The 22,207-nt window shown below is 40.0% G+C and overlaps 1 protein-coding gene across 7 annotated transcripts in view; it reads right to left on the bottom strand.

Annotated features, from left to right (window-relative positions):
- Tfdp2 (transcription factor Dp-2) overlaps positions 1-22,207 on the bottom strand; it is a 118,339-nt gene that overhangs the window by 12,270 nt on the left and 83,862 nt on the right. For 5 of the 7 annotated variants that reach the window (XM_036192397.1, XM_036192392.1, XM_036192393.1 and 2 more), the window contains 5 exons: positions 16,660-16,781; positions 13,834-13,881; positions 9,998-10,160; positions 7,257-7,403; positions 4,595-4,663 (listed from right to left, as the gene is read on the bottom strand). In XM_036192397.1, the coding sequence (XP_036048290.1) occupies positions 4,595-4,663; positions 7,257-7,403; positions 9,998-10,160; positions 13,834-13,881; positions 16,660-16,781 (549 nt within the window). The remainder of the gene's footprint in view (positions 1-4,594; positions 4,664-7,256; positions 7,404-9,997; positions 10,161-13,833; positions 13,882-16,659; positions 16,782-22,207) is intronic. The other 2 variants (XM_036192394.1, XM_036192395.1) reach the window with 2 other exon arrangements.

Genomic DNA, 22,207 nt, shown 5'->3' with positions numbered 1-22,207 from the left:
GCTTGACTATAAAAATCGTTGCTTGAGCTGCACATGTTGATACACATCTTAAATTCTAGCACTTGGGAGGCATAGGCAGACAGATCTCTGCGAGTTTAAGGCCAGACTTGTCTACAAAAGTGAGCTCTAGGACAGGCAGAGGCTATGTAGAGACCCTGTCTCAAAACAACAATAACGAAGTTTTTTGAGATTAATACATTATTAAATTAATTCTGTCTTGAGATTAGGACAGAATTTTAATAATTTTTGTTATGTCCTAAACATACTTCTACCATGTGTATGATGTAATTATACCAAGTGACATTGTCAACACTGACAATTATAAAATCAAACAACAACTCTGGAAGATGTTGAAAATAGTTTCTGACCTACAGTATCAAATATTTGGCCAAACTTTAACTCTTTAACAAATTTTTAATGTATTACTATTATTGTATGTGTGTGAAGATCCTAGGGCAACTTTGGGGAGCTGGTTCTGTCCTTCGACCTGTTGTCGTGTTCTAGAGACTGACCTCAGTCCAGCAGATTTACATTCAAAGTGTCTCTACCTACTAACCATCGTGCTAGCCTCAACTGTTATGTAAAAATGAAGAGCCATATTCATCATGAGATTGTAAATCTGCTTTTGTCTTTAATAAATGGTAAAATTATTTTCTAACACAGAATTCTTTTGAAATAAATTTATTTATGGTTCATTTGTGTACCTATATACTCATGTCATATCAGATTCCTCAGACTAAAAGGAGTCATTCAGTGGGAAGACTTGAACTAGACCACATTATCTTGGGAGATGTTCTGACACTGTACTGATCTTTGTGACCCTCATGCTGTGGGAAAGTGTAACATCTAGAGGAGTATAAACAGCTATACGAAAGAGTACTTACTCTTACTTACTCTTACGACTCACTTTTTAATAGCATCAAAATTGTTGTAGACAATGAAAGCAGTTAAAACATACTGTTGTTGTAGTCCTGTTTGATTTTGCAGTGCTGGAGATTGAACCAAAGGCCTTGTCCTCACCAGGCAAGCACTTTGTCACTGAGTTACATTCCTAACCTAATACTGTTATTTTAATAGTAAAAATAAGTTACCTCCTATGTACTGTGGATTGAATGCCTTATTTGTTGCCCTTTTATTGACTCCCTTTGGCTTTTTGTTCTTTTCAGACTCAGTATCATCTGTTGCAGAGGCTGAACAGTTTTATTAAAAGTGTGTTCCTGGCCGGGCGGTGGTGGCGCATGCTTGTAATCCCAGCACTCAGGAGGCAGAGGCAGGTGGATCTCTGTGAGTTCGAGGCCAGCCTAGTCTCCAAACCGAGTTCCAGGACAGGCTCCAAAGCTACAGAGAAATCCTGTCTCGAAAAACCAAAAGGTGTGTTCCTGGGGTTGGGGATTTAGCTCAGTGGTAGAGCACTTGCCTAGCAAGCGCAAGGCCCTGGGTTTGGTCCTCAGCTCCAGGTGGGGGAAAAAGTGTGTTCCTTATGGAAAAGGCTCAAAGGCAGGAAAGGACAAGTATGTACATGAAAGTAAGGCATGAGTTATCTATAGGTATAATGTAGTCAAACTACTTATCTCAATTGTCAGCTTGATGAGAATCACCTGAGAGATGGACTTCTGGGCATGCCTGTGTGGGACTGTCTTGATACTATTAAGTGAGGTGGTGCTCTAGTTACTTTCATTTGCTGAGAGAAAATACTCTGACCAAAAGCAACTTAGGGAAGGAAAGGGTTTATTTCAAGTTATAGTCTATCACTTTGTGAACTTAACAGAAACTTGAAGCAGAAACCATGGAGGGATACTTGTTGGCTTGCTTGCAGATCCTTACTTAGCTTTCTTATACAGTCCCAGACCACCTGTCAAGGGAATGGTGCCATCCACAGTGGGCTGGACTCTCCTACATCAATTAACAATCATGAGAATCCCTAACAGACATGCCCAGATGCCATCTGATCTGGGAAATCCTTTGAGATTCCTTTCTTAGAAGACTCAAGGCTGTGTCAGGTTGATAGTTAAATCTAACTAGGGCACGTGAGAAAAGTAACTAACATACAAAGATAAAAGGAGGTGGTGGCATGTAGTAACAGTCAACCTGTGTCATATGAACAATAAGTTGTGACATCCTAAGAAAAATCAAACCAGTTTAGCCTCACACAAACAAAATTAATGTGCAGGGACATCTTGCATAATTTATTTTCTATGACTATTTTGTAAATCTCATTTGATAAAAAGAATAAAAATGAAACATTAAGAGGAAGTAAGTTGTATGACAACAGAAAATCTGCAGTTACTGTTTTCAGTAATATCTTGAGTTTCATTTACAGTTTGGAGCCACCTGGTTCTATAAATGCTATCAGGCTGTCCTCTTCTATAAATGTTTGGCTTGAGAGAAAGAGATGAAGAAAAACTTAGGACTTACAAACTATAGGCATGTTTCTGCTATAAAGATAAGCAAAGGAGCCGGGCAGTGATGGCACACGCCTTTAATCCCAGCACTCAGGAGGCAGAGGTGGGTGGATCTCTGAAACTGAGGCCAGCCTGGTCTACAGAGTGAGTTCCAGGACAGCCAGTGCTATGTAGAAAGACCCTATCTCACTCCACCCCGCAAAAAGGATGCCTCAGGGGATCCTCATTTATAATGCTATCAACTGGCCCAATTCTGTAAGAGAGGGAAAATGAGCTAAAGTTCCCTCCCTATGGTCAACTTTTTTTTAATCTTCAAGGCTACCTGAATTGGCCCACAATTGTCAGCTAGGTCCTGCACCTCTGTAATCAGGAGACCCCCTACCTAGCCCTATAACCCCATCACCTAGAGGAACTCAAGAAGTTCACCTCGAGTCCCTGGCATGGTTCTCTTGCAAGAGATGAAGGGAGAATTCAGACCCACCTATGTTTAGAGTCTTTTTGTAAAGATATTAAAAAGGGAATTAGTTCCACTGAGAGTCTTGATCAGTACATACAGACCTTCCAGCATCTAAACAGACTTTACAGCATGGCCTGGGGAGATTTCACGCTCCCTTGAGATCAGATCTTGACCTTAGATGAAGAAAGGTAAAAGAAAGGGCACTAGCGACTGGTGCTGACTAACATGGCCCAGAGTCAAGACTCACAGGCCCAGGTTCCCAGAGGAGTCCAGGAGGTTCCTCTCAGTAATCCATCTAGAAACCCCCATGGTCATTAGAAGAGAAAGCATTTTATCATATTTCTGAGGATTTAAGGAAAGTGGAGATCAAATCTCTCAATTACTATTAGCTGAAGGTCATTTCCAGAAAGAAAGTAAATCTTCCAGTATTTTTCTCCCAAGACTATTAGAAAACATACTAGTGTAACACCAGAGTCCTTGGAGGATGTCCTCCTGAAAGACAGAGTCTTCACCCAATCAGTTCCAGATATCCAAAGAAAATTGCAAAAACTGGTGGCTAAGCCAAATGAGAACCTGGACCCATCTCTCTCAACCACTACCTCAATGTATTTCAAACAGAACCTAGAAAGGGAGAGGTAAAAGAAAAAAATGACATAATAACCTACTGGCTGTTAAGAGAGCTACCCAAGGAAGAGCCACCCTGAAATAGGACATGCTTCCTCTGTGGCCAGCCAGTGTACTTCTGAAGAACAGGACAGAACTATTATGTCTCAGGGTTGGGGATTTATCTCAGTGGTAGAGCGCTTGCCTAGCAAGCGCAAGGCCCTGAGTTCGTCCTCAGCTCTGGCAAACAAACAAAAAAGAATTATGTCTCACTCTTACCTGAACCCTTTCCCACCTGCCAGGGCGATAAGTGGAGGGCAAGATGGCCCTTGAGTGACAACAGCTTGAAACCAGCTCCCCAACCTAAACATTGATGGGTCCTGGGACTTCCCTCACCAGGGTCCACTAATACCACTCCAAGTTGAGGAGCCCTAGGTAACTTTATAAGGTGGTACACCCTGAGCTTCCTAGTGGATACAGAAACCTGACATTCCATGTTACCCTTTTCTCCAGGTCCCTAGTCCCAGAAAACAGCCTTTTTCCCCCCAGGACAAATTGGGCTAGTTCCTGAGATGTATTCCATAGTCTACTGCCTTTCAATGGGGAGATAATCTTTTCCAACACTCATTCCTCATTTTGCCTTCCCTTTGGGGCAGAAGTATTCTTCCTCAGCATAAGTGGGACTTGTCCTGCTTCTGACAGGGACTCTATGTCTGCTTCTAGTGGAGGACAATGTAGACCTTTTAGTACAGACTAGATGGGAGACTATAGGTCAGGCCACAACTGCTTACCAGTTCTGATACTTCTAAAAGATCTCCTTATGGACAAAACAAGAAGCAGCAAAACTCCTTGACAGTCCAACTTCTAGGTAAGGATGAGCACCCAAAGGAAACAAACACTGCACTCCAGGTAGGAACCTGGGAATTAGGGATGTGGTAAATGTGACAGCTGGACCATCCGAAAGGCTAAGCATTCAAGATCCATGAGCTATGATGGGTGGGTCTGTACTGGTATTCTTCTAGATACCATTTGATGGTACTACAGCCACAAAACACACTGGCTTTAGAGGTAAATAAGCAGAGAAACACTGTGTGGGGAAGGAAGGTAACGAAAAAATGTGCCAACTCTTTACCTGAAGGAGAAGTTCTTGTAGCTGGGCCCGCTTCTGCTTTATCCGTTCTATCCGCCTCTGCTTCTCTATCTTTAAAACATGTTATAAAAAAACAAGAAGCAAACCCTTAAGTCAATTTTTAAGATTTAATTTTATGAGTGTTTTACCTCCGTGTCATGTGTATCTGATGTCTGGTGTCCTTGGAGGCCAGAAGAAGGCACTGGATCCCCTGGAGTTATAGACCGTTCTGAGCTACTATGTGGATGTCAGGAGCCCAAACCTGGTCCTCTGCAAGAGCAGCAATTGTGCTTGGCCACCGAGGCATCTCTCCAGCCCCAAACAATTCTTTAAGATGAAGTTATACTTTCATCCATTGTTCAGATAGGGTTTCCCTATGTAGCCTAGGCTAGGCTCAGACCCAAGATCCTCTTGCCTCTAGACTGGCCTATGACATTACATCCAGCATGCTTTCTTCTTTGACACATCAAGTAAAACACCTTTCTTGTCTGTTCCAACAAATTACTTCCCATTGCTCCTTATCTACTCTGCTCTACACTAGGAGCTCTTTTTCACAGTTCTACTAACCATCACACCCTTCGTATCGCTTAAGAGTCACATGAAGATCTGTGTGGCACTGCTGTAAGAATAAAGGCTAAGCCCCTACCCGTCAGTTATGCCCACAGCCAACCCGGCTAAGCTACATCTGACTCTTTCCATAACATGCCTCTCTGATCTCACCGTCACTACTTAACTCAGATCATAGCCAATCCTTCCTTCTCTGGACCATTTCCCGCCACTCCTACCAGGTGTTTGTCATTAGTGTTGCTATATAACTCAGACATGACAGGATCTTGTGATCCTCCTGCCTCTACCTTCCAAGTGCTGGGATTACAGGTGCACACTGTTGGACTCGGCAATTTAAAAAGAGCTTCCCATTGTTTCCATATGGGTCTACACTGCCTAGCATTCATAAATTTACTGTATCACTTCTCTACATCCATATATCCTGACCACTCTCAGCTATAAACCTAATTTCATGTGCCTGTCTTGGTCTATGTAATGCCCTGCTCACCCTTAAACATTTGGCAAAGTTTTGTTCCTCTCTCAAAACTGAATTCCATGATTATTTCCTTGGTAAAAATCTCCTCTATCCCTCCTTCCAAGAGAATCTTTTGTTCACGGGTGTTCCTTTTCTCTCCCTTCTCCTTGTTCATTCCTGAGATAGAAACTATGGCCTCATTCATACCTGGCAAGAGGTCTACTTCTGAACTGTATCTTGAGCTCAGATTAAATCATATTTTGGTAACTCTTCTATTTTTCATCTCCTTTATTAGAGCAACAGTTTAGTTTCTTGGGGTCTTGATTTTAGTGTTAAACTTTGTCTTGTTCTGTGGTTAAGGACATGGTAATGTCAGTAGATTTTAGCTTGTAAGTTAATGTAATTAAAATGATGTTCAAATTCTCCTCAGGAAGAAGAAAAAGAGAAAGGGAGACATTTCTACCATAGCACATAAAAGCACTATTCTGTAGCCTTTGATGAGTGTGTGTTGTTTTTTTTTTTCTGTCATTCACAAGAACAATAATAGTAATTTTAAAAAAATTTTCTAGGTGGGGGTGGAGTGCAAAAGTAAAATCTGAAGTCAACTGTAATTATCTCCAAGAACCACTGTTAACCTCAGTTCATATTATTCATGGTCTTAAGAGTAAAATTACAACAACCAATTCAGAAACACTGTGTCAGAAACACACTCATTTAGAGAAAATTTTCTATGATGTTTAAAGTTAACCAAGCTAAAAATACTTTTTAACATTGTTCCAAAATCAGTGAAGGCCACATACAAAATGCCACCCTGCCACTTATTGATGGTAGAGTCAAAGGTAAATTTAACTTTTATAGTTATATTTAGGATATTGGATAAACAACCCAGGAAACAAACTACCAGCTTGAGCTATTGTTTGGAAACATACAGATTTACTTTGCATCAAAATAATTAAAAAGGTAAAATTAGATCTATTAGATGACCTATCAAAAATTTCTTGGCGGGTACTTAGAATGAAATTAGAATGAAATAAAGATCTTTTCTAAGGAACAACAAGAATGAAATCCATTCATTTAACTTTGCTGCTGTTGCTATGTCTGTGGTGGACTACTGGTTGCTAGTCTGCATTGAGAAAGGGTATGGACTCAGGCTAGGTGGAGATGACCCTGACCCTTGATCCTACTCCTACTTCCAAGTGCTGGGGTTCCAGGTGTACACCGTCATCACCTTCACACCCAGACCACTCACTGACATTCTGTTACTCAGTGTCATGATTTATAAAACAAACAGCAGATTCTATCTCCAAAACTCTTCCAATTCAAAATTCTCCACAGAATCTTAAAATAATGATAGCAAACATGAATAACCAGGAATAGTTTAATATTACATTATTATATATATATTTTTGGTTTTTCGAGACAGGGTTTCTCTGTGTAGCTTTGAAGCCTGTCCTGGAACTCACTCTGTAGCCCAGGCTGGCCTAGAACTCACAGAGGTCGGCCTGCCTCTGCCTACCGAGTGCTGGGATTAAAGGCATGCGCCACAACCGCCTGGCTACATAATTACATTTCTAAATGAAAGTACTGCATGTCAAAAAAACAACCAAACAAAAACCCTACTATCCAATAGTGCTTCCTACTTACCTCTAGGTTTTGACATTCCTGAGCAGAATTGGTAGGCAAGCCAATCCACTTGATTTCTTTTTTTTCCTTTGAAATTATGTTCATTGCCATTAGCACATTTAAAGCATCATAAACTCTTCGTCTAATGTTCTTCTGATCATAAGCCTGCTAAAAATATTTTTATTAAGTGATAATTTTTTGTTGTTGTTGTTGTTGTTGTTTTGTTTTTGTTTTTTGAGACAAGGTTTCTCTGTGTAGTTTTGGTGCCTGTCTTGGATCTCGCTCTGTAGACCAGGCTGTTCTCGAACTCACAGAGATTTTAAGGGTTATCTTTCACATGCTGTTGGTGTTGATAACAGTATTTCCTGAATACTGAAAAAATTCTACGCTCAGTGAAAACATCTTCAGAATTCAAGTAAACATTTTTTATTTATTTATGTTTACATTTTCACTTGTGTGTGTGTTGCAGGGCACAAATTCTTGCCATAGTGTCTGTCCATGTGGAGTTCAGAAAGCTTCTGTGAAAGCTCACTCTCTTCTTTCATAAAACGAATCCTGTGGCTATCTCAGGTCATCAGGCCTGGTGGCAAAGTGCCTTTATTGGCTGAGCTGTCTTACTAGCTCTGAGGACACTATCTATTTATTTGTTTATTTATTTTCCAGAGGCCTCGTGTTTATTTTCTGAGGACTGAACTCAAGGCCTCGTGTGTGCTGAGCAAGTGCTCTCCCTGGGTTTCCCTATCTCCACCTCTGAAGACACTTTAACACAAAATAACCCCAGAAACAAATATACTACCACCAAATTGGCAGTGAAAAATACTAAGGGACTTTGAGTGGGAGAAAGATTATTAAAATGGAAACTTGAGAGATGTAGAAAATATAAATATATGGGTAAACTCAGCTGTATAAAAGTTATCTTATAGCCAAGGCGGTGGTAGCCCACGCCTTTAATCCCAGCACTCGGGAGGCAGAGACAGGCGGTTCTCTGTGAGTTCGAGGCCAGCCTGGGCTACCAAGTGAGTTCCAGGAAAGGTGCAAAGCTACACAGGGAAACCCTGTCTTGAAAAACAAAAAAGTTATCTTGTAGAACCCAGAATATGTAAATATCAATATCCATGACAAATGTACATAGAGAGGTAAAGTATCAAAAGTGCCTGCGTTATTAGGAAGAATTCTATACTTTAAAAACATCAAGGGTTAGGGAGGTAGCTGAGTGGCCAAGTGCTTGCTGTGAAAGCATGAAAACCTAAGTTACCCGTGGAAAAGCCAAGTGCAGCAGGCAGCCATCTGTGCCACCAGTACAAGGGCAGTGAAGACACGTGGATCCTTACTGGCCTCCCAGCTAGCCAATCACTAAGCTTCAGCTCCAAGTGAGTATGCCAGGAATGATACCACACGTCTTTAATCCCAGCACTTGGGAGGCAGAAGCAAGTGGTTCTCTGTGAGTTCTAGGCCAGTCAGAGATATAAACTGAGACCCCATCTATAAGTAAATACATAAACAAACAAATACATAAAAATAAGGTGATACATAACAGATACTTAATGTTAACCTCTGGCATCTGCACAATCATGCTTTAGCCTCCACACACACAGACATCATATACATATGCACATCCGTATCAAAGATGGATGTTTTAAAGTTTATGGAAAACTGTGCTTCTTACAATGTGGTTCATGGAATAGTGCTCACTTGCTGTTTTCAGTCTATAGTGAGAACTTATCCAAAAATATTTCTGTACTCTCAGCACACTGATTGGTTCAGCTAACCCTTTCCTTTCTCTTGGTAATAAACTTTTATCGAATGAATACATTTATATTAATTTGTATCATGAAGTTCTTATCGTATTCTAGATAGGAAATTCTGGGTTTCTTTCTTTCTTCTTCTTTTTTTTTTTGGTTTGGTTTTTGAGACAGGATTTCTCTGTGTAGCCCTGGCTGTCCTAGAACTTATTTTGTAGACCAGGCTGGCTTCTACTCAAAGACCTGCCTGCCTCTGCCTGGTGACAGGAAGTTCTTAAAGACAAAACTGAATCATTAAATGTCATGATAATAAAGGATAGTGGGGAACACTGAATCCATCCAAATATAAAATGAAATCTAAATCAACAGAAAATTTAAATTATGGAACTGAATGCAAATATTGTATTGTTGACATTGTAGACTACATCTAACATCAATTTCTGGGTGAAATCCTAGTATTCTGAACTTTTCTACTTCGTTTTTTGACACAAGGGTCTCATTATGTAGGGCAGGTTAGCCTTGTATTCACTATACATTGCAAGCTGCCTTTGAAACTGTGGATTTTCTCCTGCTTCAATCTTGTTAACTGCCTTAAAATTGTCAAGGCTCCAAAATTATTGGGGGTTAGCAACATGGAGCAGCTGGGTAAAGCATTTCCCAGATGAGCCTGAAGTCCTGAGTTCAATCTCTAGAACCCAGGTGAAGGCGGAAGATGAGAACTGACTCCACAACATTGTCCCGACTTCTGAATATATGTCATGGCATGTGTGTGCCCACATACATCATACATGCAAACATAAATAATAAAAAATTTCAAAATATGTATCTGTTCAAATAAAAAAGAAGAGAATATTTCCAAAACAAACCAAAAATTTACAATAGAAATGTCCTCAACATGAAAGAGAAACTCTCAGTTCAAGGATTCTCTACTTCCTCCATTCCTCAGATCTATCAGACAGACTCCCAGGTAAACGGAATCATCATGTATCATAATCCGTATGACAGTCATGATCCACTTACCGAATCAGCTGCCAGATGGTTACTTGAATTGGTAAACTCAGACACCAGCTCATCGGCTACTTCATTGTATGATGTTGTACCTTTTCGCTGAACTTTCTCACACACTTTCATTGAAAAATGCCTCAAGCCTTTCCCATTTTTATCACCTTTTTTACTTCGTTTACTAGAAAAGAAAAAAAGATTATGAAAAAAACCATATGCCATTATCTTAAAGAGACTTCCTCTATAAAACCATGCAAAAAATAAAACCAGAAAACAATCATTTAGTTTCTATGTTTTAGTTAGTTGCAAATGAAGAAAATTTAAATAAAGGAGATGTTTTCAAATTTAATTTTTATCTTAAGAGCTTAACAATATACAGAGCGTTTTTCTATACTGTCATTCATTTAGTAAGCAAGAATTGAGAAATTACTGTTATATGCTAGTCAATATTAGACACTGGAAATTGTGAAAAGTTATAGTAATTCTACCTTCTAGAGATTATGTCTTAGTTAATATTTATTTTTTCTTTGACATTAAAACTATCATTGTCTCAGTTCTTAGCCATTAAGACTTGAGGGATCAGTTTAGCTCTAATAATATGTAAGAACTGTTTTCGGGACCAGAAGTATAAAAATTCAGGTGAAATTCCTTCCTTCAATGAATCTTAGAGCATGATGATGAAACATATTCACAATGGTGGGCAATTCCAAAGGTAAAAGTGCCAGGCCACAGTTACTCAACACTGTTCTGTGGGAAGAGGGAAGATGGACAGCTATTTTAACCTACAGGAAGGTGACTTGTGGGGAGAGTCAAGGTCAAAGGAAGGACGTGAGGAGAGCATGAGTCAGGAGAAGTAGCAGCAAGCAGAGGATGGAGAAAAGAGGCAATGGGTACGGAAGAGTAAGAACAAGGAAGGTGGGCCACCTGATTAGAACGCAGGGTGAGCAGAGGCAAACATGGGAGACCAGGCTGTGACTCAAACACGAGGCAAGCAAATTTCCCCTTCATCTCATGTTTATCAGCGTAATCGGTCTTATTAATAAATTATTTACATGTTCTATGTTATGTACCCCCCCCAAAGTATTAGACATGCTCTTTTGCAAAGAATGAGATAAGAAGAGGATATCTATTTTCTGTTCCCTACATTCTTGTGATGGTTATCAACCTGACTAGAATCAACTAAAACACAAGCTGCCAGGTTTCTTTAATTTTTATTTCTTGAGACAGCATCTCACTATGTCCTCTAGCTAGCCTGGAACTCACTACAGAGACAAGGCAGGCCTCAAACTCATGCAGATCTACCTACATCAGCCTTCAGATCTTCTTTCCTTTTTTTTTTTTTGGACTTTTTGAGACAGGATTTCTCTGTGTAGCCTTGGCTGTCCTAGAGCTCACTCTGCCTTCAGATTTTCTTAATCAGATATCTGAAGCAAGAAGATCCACCTTAAATCTTGGCTACACCTTCTGATAAAAAAGGACATGGAAGAAGGAAACTTTGCTTTGTGCCTGCTTGCCCTTGCTCTCACTGGCAAGCTCATTTATCCCATCCCTGAGGTATCCTTCAATAGTATTAGAATCCAACTTGTTCAGGATTTCAACATACGCCAAAGACCAACAGCTCTCCAGGAATCCTCCAGGACTCTAGTACCAGATTGCAAATGCTGAGACATCCAGTAACTATGGGACTGAGTAACTACGGGCTTCTTGGCTTTTTCTACTGTGAAACAGCCATTGCTGGAACATCCAGAACGTACCCTGTAAACCAGTCTAAATTGTCTTTTAGGGCTGTGCGTGCGTGCGTGCGTGCGTGTGTGTGTGTGTGTGTGTGTGTTTCAGTCTGTTAGTTCTGTTCCTTTAGAGAACCCTGACTAATACAGTTAGGAAAGAATCATAAATGTATCCCTAGAGTACAGGCACTGTAGTACTGAAATGCAGTGAAACTACTAAGTGACTGAGTTGCACAGTGAGATACTAATGTGGGCAGAAATTACTGTGTTGAAGTTGAAGGTGAATTTTATGAGGGAAAGGAGGTGAAAGAAAAACCAGCTAAAAAGCTATTGCAACAGCTGAGGTGATGGCCTAAAATTAGGTCAATAGTAGAGAAGAGGAACAGACAGGACCACAAATATTGAAAGGCAAAAAGTATTAGAACTAAGCATCTGATTGATGTGGAAAGAAAAGAACAGAGAAACAACAAAATCTGAATTGAGTGTTTAATAGTAAGACTACACTCTGAGGGGCTGAGAAGTGGTTCAAACGGGTAGAAAATGTTAGAGGCTAGAGATGCCTCAGCAGTTAAAACACAGAGTTTGGTTTCCAGCATCCACATCAGCAGCTCACAACCACCTGTAACTCCAGCTCCAGGAGATCCAATACTATCTCTGGCCTCCAAAGGTACCTGAATGTCTGTCTGTCTGTCTGTCTGTCTATTTGTCTCTCTCTCTCTCTCTCTCTCACACACACACACACAAATAATCTTAAAAACAAAAACCTCTTTAACTGCCAAGCATGGTGATGCGTGCCTGTAATACCAGTACTTAGAAGGTTCAAAAAAGTCTGACTAGAGAGTTGACTCAGTAGTTAAGAGCCCTTGTTGCTCTTGCAGAGGACCTGGTTGGTTTCCAGTATCAACATGGATCTCACAACCATCTGTAACTCCAGCATTAGGAGATCTGATGTCTTCTCACCTCCTTGGGCACTGAATGCATGTGGTACATATACATATATGCAGGCAAAATACTCACATGCACAAAAACAAATAAATCTAAGAAGATTTTTTAAGAAGTTTTTGTGAGTATATATATGAATTCCTGTTCAGCACATACTTAGAACACTGGTAAGTCAGGGTTTATCTATGTTCAGTTTTACAGATAATGCCAACTTCCAAAAACTATTGTGCTAATTTATACTGCCGTCAGTAGCACAAGGGCATTCTAGGTACTTTATATACTTGTAAAAGTCAATAATGGTGTCTTTTTTCCTGGTGGTTATTTAGTAGATATAGAACAGTACTGTTCACTTGTTGTTTTTTGTTTTTTTTTTTAAATGACTAATGCTGATGAGTACTTTTAAGTAAGTTTATTAACCATTTGTATTTGTTGCTGGAATAAGAGATTTTATTATTTTGTTTTTTTCAGTTGAGAACAAGGTCTCACATTAGCCCATGCTGGCTTGTAATTTCCTATGTAGCTGAGGATGTTGTAAACATCTTATAGAGATCAATGGACTCTGAAATGACTACTCTCATTTCAATATAGTGTTTTACTAATATGGCACCTAGTATGGTGGCTTGCATGACACTTTGAACTTAGGTTCTAACCCAATAGACCCTTTCTTTTGCGGCTAGGAATGGAGTTTAGGACTAATGAATGTTACATAAGTGCTCTACCACTGAGCTATATTCCTAGCTTGCAAACTGACAGTCTTTAATGCCAAAGGCAACTGACTGGAGAGATATTTATACTTGTGTAAGAGAGACCACAATAATTCTGATATATAAAAGTAGAACTACTATACTAATATCCTAAGAAAAGATGATCTTATACCCCAAAAAGTATCTAAAGAAACAAGTACTTACTATGATCTAGAACTATTTAAGAAACAAACAAACAACTTGTTTAAAAGTTTGAGCATGTTAGGATACCATGGAATATTTACTTTGGAAGAACATTTTCTTTCATAAAAGAAAGGAGGGGCCTAAATGACTAATGTCACAGGATATCTAGTGAAACTTTGCAAATAAGTGAATTAGAAACCTCAGTGCAGAATGAAATAATGGTAGCAACTGAATAAAGTTATGCAAAGGACCCCTCCTTTTCATAGTGGAACATGAAACAAAATATACTTATACTCACCTTTCTGAAAAATCTGAGTCTATAAATTCTCTAGCTCGTTTTCTATCACTAAAAAGACAAAAAGACAGCTTAAGCATAACACATAACACAACTCTGTTTCTAAAATAATTCATTATAATTTGTCTCATTCTACACTGAATGTACACATAAGAAAACTTAATTTTTACTATGGGATAAAGACACGATAATATAAAAATCCTTAAATTGGAATAAGCTCAATGAATACTTGGGTAGGAAAACAGTACAGATTTGCAAATGAATTTTTATAAAACTTTTTTGTCTATGTGGATATATATCTGTCAATCTGTATAAGGCATAAAGCACTTGACAGAGCTGTTACTTCATTAACTTACTTATCCTTGAAACAGGGTTATTCTTAATAAAGATTTACTCTTCGCTCAAACTCACATAGGGTAGAACCCAAGTAGTATATTACTAGATATATAACTCCTCAAGTAATAAAACTTCAAAAGTGATAAAATAAGGTTGGGGTATTATTTTAATATTTTCCTTCTTCCTTTTAATTTTTATTTATATGTATATGCCACACGTATGCAGGTGCCCACAGAGGCCAGAAGATATCAGACACCTTGGAGCTGGAGTTAGCAGGTGGTTCTGAGCCTCCTGATATTCAGGGTGCTGGAACCAAACTGTTCCTTTGTAAGAACAAGTGTTCTTTGCCCACTGAGCCTTGTCTGCAGCCCCTCCTGCATGCTTATGCACCTGAGAGACAAGGTTTTACTGTCACTAGACTGGCCTTGAACTCTCAGTGTCTGAGATTACAGTAACGCTCCACCACTCCTGGCTTCATTGCCTTTTCCAGAAGATGGGGTGCTGAAGTAACAAAGGAAAAAGCACTTTAGAGACGAAGGAGAAACAAAGGGGTTGATAGACACGGTGGCAGAATAGTAACATAGAAGGGTGTCTATTTCATTACCTACTACTTACTTAAAAAATCAGGGAGAGTTGTAGTGAAAATATTAATATATTTGCCCTCTTTTCCTAGTTTCTTGTCTGAGTTTTAAAAAACTCAAAGGGAAAATCATGAGTAAAGCCAACACTTAACCTAATTCCTTTCTTATGTGTTAAAACAATATAGGATCAATTTTTATATCGCCAAAGTAGCAAAGTATTATAATCATAAAAATAGGCCTATTTCAGAGTTTTGAAAACTCAGAAGGTCTGGTTATAACTTGTTAAATTGTTTTTCTCAGCTTAAATAAATATGGTTGTACTCAGGGGTGGAGAGATGGCTCAACAGTTAAAAGCACTGGCTGCTCTTCCAGAGGTCCTGGGTTCAATCCCCGCACCCACATGGCAGCTCACAACTGCCTGAAACTCCAGTTTCACTGGGTCCAACACTTTCACACAGACATACACACAGGCAAAACACGAACGCAAATGAAGTACAAATGAAGAAATTATAAAAATATGGTTGTACTCACTGACAGGGTAGCACTGTCCATGGACAACTGTAAGTCAGAGGCAAGCCTAGGCTACATACAAAGCCCAGTCACAGCTGGTGATTTTAAAGCATATGTTAGGTTCTAAAGATCTGAACTAACTGGGCAGAGGGGCACATCACTGTAACCTCAGTACTCAAGAGGCCGAGGCAGAAGGATGACTGAGAGTTCAAGGCCAGGCAAGGTTATACCTCAAGTATCAAGTTAGCCAGGGTTCTATCCTAAGACTGTCTCAAACAACAGCAAAACCCATCAAACTCACAGCAGCCTGTGACCAGCACTCAGAAGGTGGACGCAGTTGGACCAGGAGTCAGGATGATCACTTAGCTGACTTAGTGAGCTGGAAGCCATCCTAAACTACATGAGATCCCCATCTCAAAACCTCCCCAAAACAAAATAAATAAAGCCCCCTGCAAAAAAAACAAAACAAAACAAAACAAAACAAAAAAACCCCACCAACATAACTAGATTAACAAAAGCAGAAGAGAATCAAGACCTGGGGAAATGACTCGGAGTAGAAAACACTTGCCATACAAGCCCAAGGCCCAGACCCCAGCACACACAGGAAAGCAGGGAGTGGGGGCAACCTGCCTGTATAACAGTATTCACTCAGGGGGCCAAGTGAGGAGATTATTGGGGTAGGCTGGGGTAAGATGGCTAGATAGACTAGTCAAAGCAGCAAGATTTGGCTTCAACCAGAGACCTCACTCAGTAAATAAAATGTAGAGTGATCACGGTAAACACCTGTTGTTAACCTCTTGCCTCCATATATACATGCATACACATATATGCTCACAAATACATATGCCCACAAAAATGTGAACATTTACATCATACTCACAGACACACACAAAACATCTTTTTGAAAAAAGGAAATGCTGAAGAGACAGCGCTATGGTTCAGAGCACATACTGCTCTTTCAGAGAACCAGGGTTCCTTGGTTTACTGCATCCACCTTGGGTGGATCACAACGCCTGTAACTCCAGCTCCAGCCAGCCAACGCTCTTTTCTGGATTCAACAGGCGCCTGCACTAATGGTCACACACCCCAGCCCCTTACAAACACACATGCACATAATTAAAATAAACTCTTTGGGCTGGCGAGATGACTTGGTGGGCTAGAGGCCCCTGCTGGCAAGCCTGACAAACTGAGTCTGATCTCCTGGACTCACATAGTGGAAAGAGAACTAACTTCCAATGTTCTCCTGTAACTTCCACACGCGCTACACAAGACGTATGTGTGTGCACATTTGCCAAATAAATAAATAAAGGCAAAATGTAGAAGTGGGGAGGTAGGAAGACGAGGACCAGACAGCAGGACAGTAAGGGGTGGGCTTAGAAACAGTCATTTCTGACCCTCTTACCTGGGAACCCAGCCGGCAGCCTCAGCTATGTGTGTCTGAGTGACCATTGCTGGTGCAGAGGGATATGGACTTCCAATCAGAACACTTCCTGAATTGGTAATTCTCTGTGGTGTGCTTATAATCTGTAGAGTTGGTAACAAGAAAACAAAAGTAAGTATTCATGCCTTTAATCCCAGCACTAGGGAGGCAGAGGCAGGTGGACCTCTGTGAGCTTGAGGCTAGCCTGGTCTACAGAATGAGTTCCAGAACAGCCACAGCTACATAGTGAGAACTTGTCTCAAACAAATGAGTAATTTTAAAAGGAAATGTTTAAATTATTACTTTAAAAAAATGTAAAGGGGAGCTGGAGATGGTTCATGCAGTTAAGAGCACTGGCTGCTCTTCCAGAGCACCCAGATTTGACTCCCAGCACCCACATGGCAGCTCACAACTGTCTGCTATTCCAGTTCCAGGGGACCCAATGCCCTCTTCTGGCCTCTGCAGGCATCAGGTGCATACACGGTGCATAGACACACATGCAGGAAATAAACAAACAAACAAACAAACAAACAAATAAATAAATAAATAATCTGACCTATCAGTAGTACCTTCCAAATGGCCGTTCACCTACTTGGATCTACATTGTGATATCATGCCAGGAATCAGGCTCCTGGTGCTTTAGATGCTAGGATATGAACAAATCAAAGGTACTACTGATGGTTTAGATACTAGGATATGAACAAATCAAAGGTACTACTGATGGTTTAGATGCTAGGATATGAACAAATCAAAGGTACTACTGATGGTTTAGATACTAGGATATGAACAAATCAAAGGTACTACTGATGGTTTAGATGCTAGGATATGAACAAATCAAAGGTACTACTGATGGTTTAGATACTAGGATATGAACAAATCAAAGGTACTACTGATGGTTTAGATGCTAGGATATGAACAAATCAAAGGTACTACTGATGGTTTAGATACTAGGATATGAACAAATCAAAGGTACTACTGATGGTTTAGATGCTAGGATATGAACAAATCAAAGGTACTACTGATGGTTTAGATGCTAGGATATGAACAAATCAAAGGTACTACTGATGGTTTAGATGATTGGTATTAAGAGCTGTTCAGACAGCACTTCCTTCTCCTGTGTTAGCGCTGCAACGTCTCACTTATTTGTTTGGTTGTTTGGTTAGTTTTGTTTTCTGAGACAGGGTTTCTCTGAGTAGCTTTGGAGCCTGTCCTGGAACTCACTCTTTTAAACCAGGCTAACCTCAAACTCACAAAGATCCGTCTGCCTCTGCCTCCTGAGTGCTGGGATTAAAGGTGTGCACCACCACCGCCAGACACCACTTTTGTCTTTTTAATGTTTGCTTTCTCTAAGGCAGGGTCTCATGCAGCCCCAGCTGGCCTTGCACTCTCCATGTAGGCGGGGATAGCCTTCACCTCCTGGTCTCCCTGCTTCTACCTACTAAATGCTGGTGAGCTACTACCATTCACCTCTGCCTGACCTAAAGTCCTTCAACTATTAAATTAAAACCTTGGAATGTATTACTTTAGTGTCTCACTATCATCCACCAACCACAAAACTAAAGAGTGTCAGCAGGTACTATCTGAAACCTATAGCAGAATTCTCCCTGCTAGCTGATATTCCCATCAATGTATCTGGTGACTATAAAAGTTTATGAAACTTCTTCATGGTGTTATTCAGGAGGTAATACAAACCATGATCCTATACCATGGCCACTCACACTATCCTCAAAATAAACTTTTATTTCCTTTGAAGTGACAGCTGTGTTTTGTGTCAGAATGTGTAACCAAAACTGCTTTTTAGGGCTTATCATTTTCACTGGTAAAAACATATTTTTAGCAAAAGATGAAAAAATACAAAATATTTGTTATTAGATAATAAAAAGTTTTTGTCTTTGCATAGTTTTTGTTTTATTTATTTATTGGTTTTTGGTTTTGTTTTTGAGACAGGGTGTCTCTGTGTAATCCTGCCTGTCCTGGAACTCACTCTGTAGATCAGGCTGGCCTCAAACTCAGAGATCCACCTTCCAAGTGCTGATATTAAATGTATGCACCACCACCACCTCCCCCCCCCCCCAACTTATGTGGTTTTAATGAGCTGTCTGCCATAGCCTTGGGCATTTGAATACTTGGTGCTGTCTGGGAGGGAGGTTCAGGAGATATGGCCTTGCTGGAAGAAGTATGTCAGTAGGAGTGGGTTTTGAGAGTTTAAAGATTCCAACCACCCCAGTTCACTCTTTGCTTCATGCTTGTGGTTCAAGATGTGAGCGAGCTCTCAGCTTGATACTCCAGCTGCTAGCTTCTCTACTGTTACCCTCTCGAACCATATTCCAAATAAAACCTTGCTCTATAAACTGCCTCCCTCATTTTGTTTTAAATAACAATAGAAATGTAACTAATACAACTTAAAAAAAATCAGTGTGTGGTGCATATATGATGGTCAGACAGCTTGTGGAAATCACTTCTTTCCTTCTATCATGTAGGTCCCAGGCACTGAATTCAGGCTGTCATGTCTGGTGAGATGCTAAGCCATTTCACGAGATCTTGAAAGAATTGTTACAAAAAGGCCGGGTGGTGGTGGCGGCAGTGCACGCCTTTAATCCCAGCACTTGGGAGGCAGAGGCAGGCGGATCTCTATGAGTTCAAGGCCAGCCTGGTCTCCAAAGTGAGTTCCAGGACAGGCGCAAAGCTACACAGAGAAACCGTCTCGAAAAACAAAAAAACAAAACAAAACAACAACAAAAGAATTGTTACAAAAAATAATTTTTAAGAAAGAAAAGGTTTGGAAGCCAGGTATGGTGGTGCACTTCTATAATCTCTGCACAAAGAAGGCAGAGTCAGAAGACTCCTCCACATGTTCAAGACCAACAATTGTGTATGTAGCAATTTTATAACCAGCTAGCTAGAGTGAGACCCTGTCTCAAAAAAGCATGCTCTAGTGAATGGGAGTTAATGGAAGAATACTGGCCCCTCTTTGGATAATAGATGCAGCATCAAAAATTCTGCTTTCATAACAACTTGAAAACTTCCATACTAGTCAAGTTTTGGTGAAGTCTCAAGAGAAAAAACATCTATACAGACTGTAAAAGAAACAATCCTATGTGTACTGTCTTCTGAAAGTTGAAATGCTAATCTGCATTTGTCTCCATACTCAAACTTTGGCCCCTCATTTACTAAATATTGAACAATCTTGATTATCATTTGTTTTGGCTTTGGTTTTGGATTTTCGAGACAGGGTTTCTCTTTGTAGCTTTGGTGCCTGTCCTGGATCTCGCTCTGTAGACCAGGCTGGCCTCGAACTCACAGAGATCAGCCTGGCTCTGCCTCCCAAGTGCTGGGATTAAATTGGTTATCATTTGTGCTTGCATCTAGCATCACACTAATTTGAGTTTAGGGAAATGTTAGTACATATAGATGCTTGGCAAGTAATTTTATCAAGGTGATTCTATAAATTAAAAAACAAGAGACCGTAATCTGACAGATGTCTGAAAAATTCCACCTTCAAAATAAAAAAAAAACAGTATTAAGAGCTGGATACAGGTATGGTGGCACACACCTGTGAGGGGGAGGCAGGAGGGTCAGAATTCCAGTCTAGCCTGGACTGTGGGATACTTTGTCTTAAAAGAAACAACAGGGCAGTGAGATGGCTCAGCATCAACCCTAAAGACCTAAGTAAGTTAAAGCCTAGTGGAAGTAAAGAGATGATGCAGGACCTCTATACACCTCTATGGCACTGGTGTGTTCACACACACACACACACACACACACACACACACACACACACACACCGACCATACACAGTCTCTAAATTAGAAACAAAAACAATAAAAATAATCTAAGGTATTCAGAAGTCTGCTTCATGAGAGAGAAAACATGAAATTGATCATGTGTGTTCTTTTCATAAAATTCTGTCTTGCATTCAAACATGTTCATAACCACCAGCCCACACAACTCACCTTCCTACTTCCATTTACCTCAGTGTAACACCTCTAATGGCAGAGAATGTGCCTTCTGTACCACATCTTTCTGTAAGGTCTATACAACGCCAAGAGACACTCACAGAAAAGCTGGAAGTGGTTGTTCAAGTTTGTAATCCCAGCTCTTGAAAGACAGACACAGATCTCTGTGACTTTGAGGCCAGTCTGATCTAAAGACCGAGTTCCAGGTTGTCAGGACAACACAATGAGACCCTATCTCACAAAACAAAAACACTAACATGAAGGACATAGTTCTCATTAATTTTATCATACACTAAAATGTTCTCTATTAAGCAGAATTTGGATATGGACAGCTTAGAAAACAAATGTGAGATCAGCAGGAAGCTCACATTCAGAGCATTCGCCTAGCAAGCATAAGACCCTAGATTTAATTCCCAGTACTGCTGTGGGGTGGGTGGGGGATCAAATACTAACAGAAGGAAACTGGAGTACTCCATCAGTCTATCTAATCTACTTTATTCCAACAACAGGAGTCTCTACAAACTATTCTAAGCACTCTAATTCAATGTCTCACTTATATAGTATTGTTACTAAAGAATTCTTCTCTGTTATTGGCAGCCTGGAGCTTAGTGTTACTGATTTAAAGGACTCTGGAGGATGAGAAAGAAGACATAAGGAAAATCGGTTTCCTTTATTGAGAATAACTCTGGAAAGGAATTACTAAGTTTTAGTTTGCTTTTTCTTTTGTTTCTCAATGTCAAACTGTCACATTTTACACAGCAGTTTCTTAAAATTTTCTTTTCTTTTTTTTAGACAAGTTCTCTCTTTGCAGCCCTGACTGGCGTAGAATTTGCTATGCAGACCAGGCTAGTCTCAAACTCACAGAGATCTGTCTGCCTCTGGGATCTTAATACTTTCTGAGTGGACAAACTGTAGAGATGACAGAGTAGAATTTGTAATGCAAATTCAAAATGCACATTCTTTTAAACCAGGATAATAGCAATGATCATTAAGAAACAAAACAAATGCTGGGTATTGTGGCACACACATTCAATCCCAACATTAGAGGCAGAAGCAGGCAGATCTCTGTGAGTTCAAGGCTAGCTTGGTCTACAAAGTGAGACAAAAAGACAGCCTACAGAATGGGAAAAGACCTTCACCAACCCCACATCTGACAGAGGACTGATCTCCAAAGTATATAAAGAACTCAAGAAACTAGACATCAAAATACCGAACAATCCAATTAAAAAATGGGCTAAAGAGCTAAACAGAGAATTCTCAAAAGAAGAATCTCAAATGGCTGAAAGACATTTAAAGAAATGCTCAACATCCTTAATCATCAGAGAAATGCAAATCAAAATGACTCTGAGATACCACCTTACACTTGTCAGAATGGCTATGATCAAAAACATTAACAACAGTCTAGGTTAGAGAGAATGTGGAGCAAGGGGAACACTCCCCCACTGTTGGTGGGAATGCAATCTTCTACAACCACTGTGGAAATCAGTATGGCGGTTTCTCAGAAAACTGGGAGTCATAAGGAAAATCGGTTTCCTTTATTGAGAATAACTCTGGAGAGGAATTACTAAGTTTTA

This window comes from Onychomys torridus, chromosome 7, assembly GCF_903995425.1.
Source record: "Onychomys torridus chromosome 7, mOncTor1.1, whole genome shotgun sequence".
Taxonomy (NCBI): Eukaryota; Metazoa; Chordata; class Mammalia; order Rodentia; family Cricetidae; genus Onychomys; species Onychomys torridus.
This window is presented reverse-complemented; position numbering and strand designations above follow the sequence as displayed.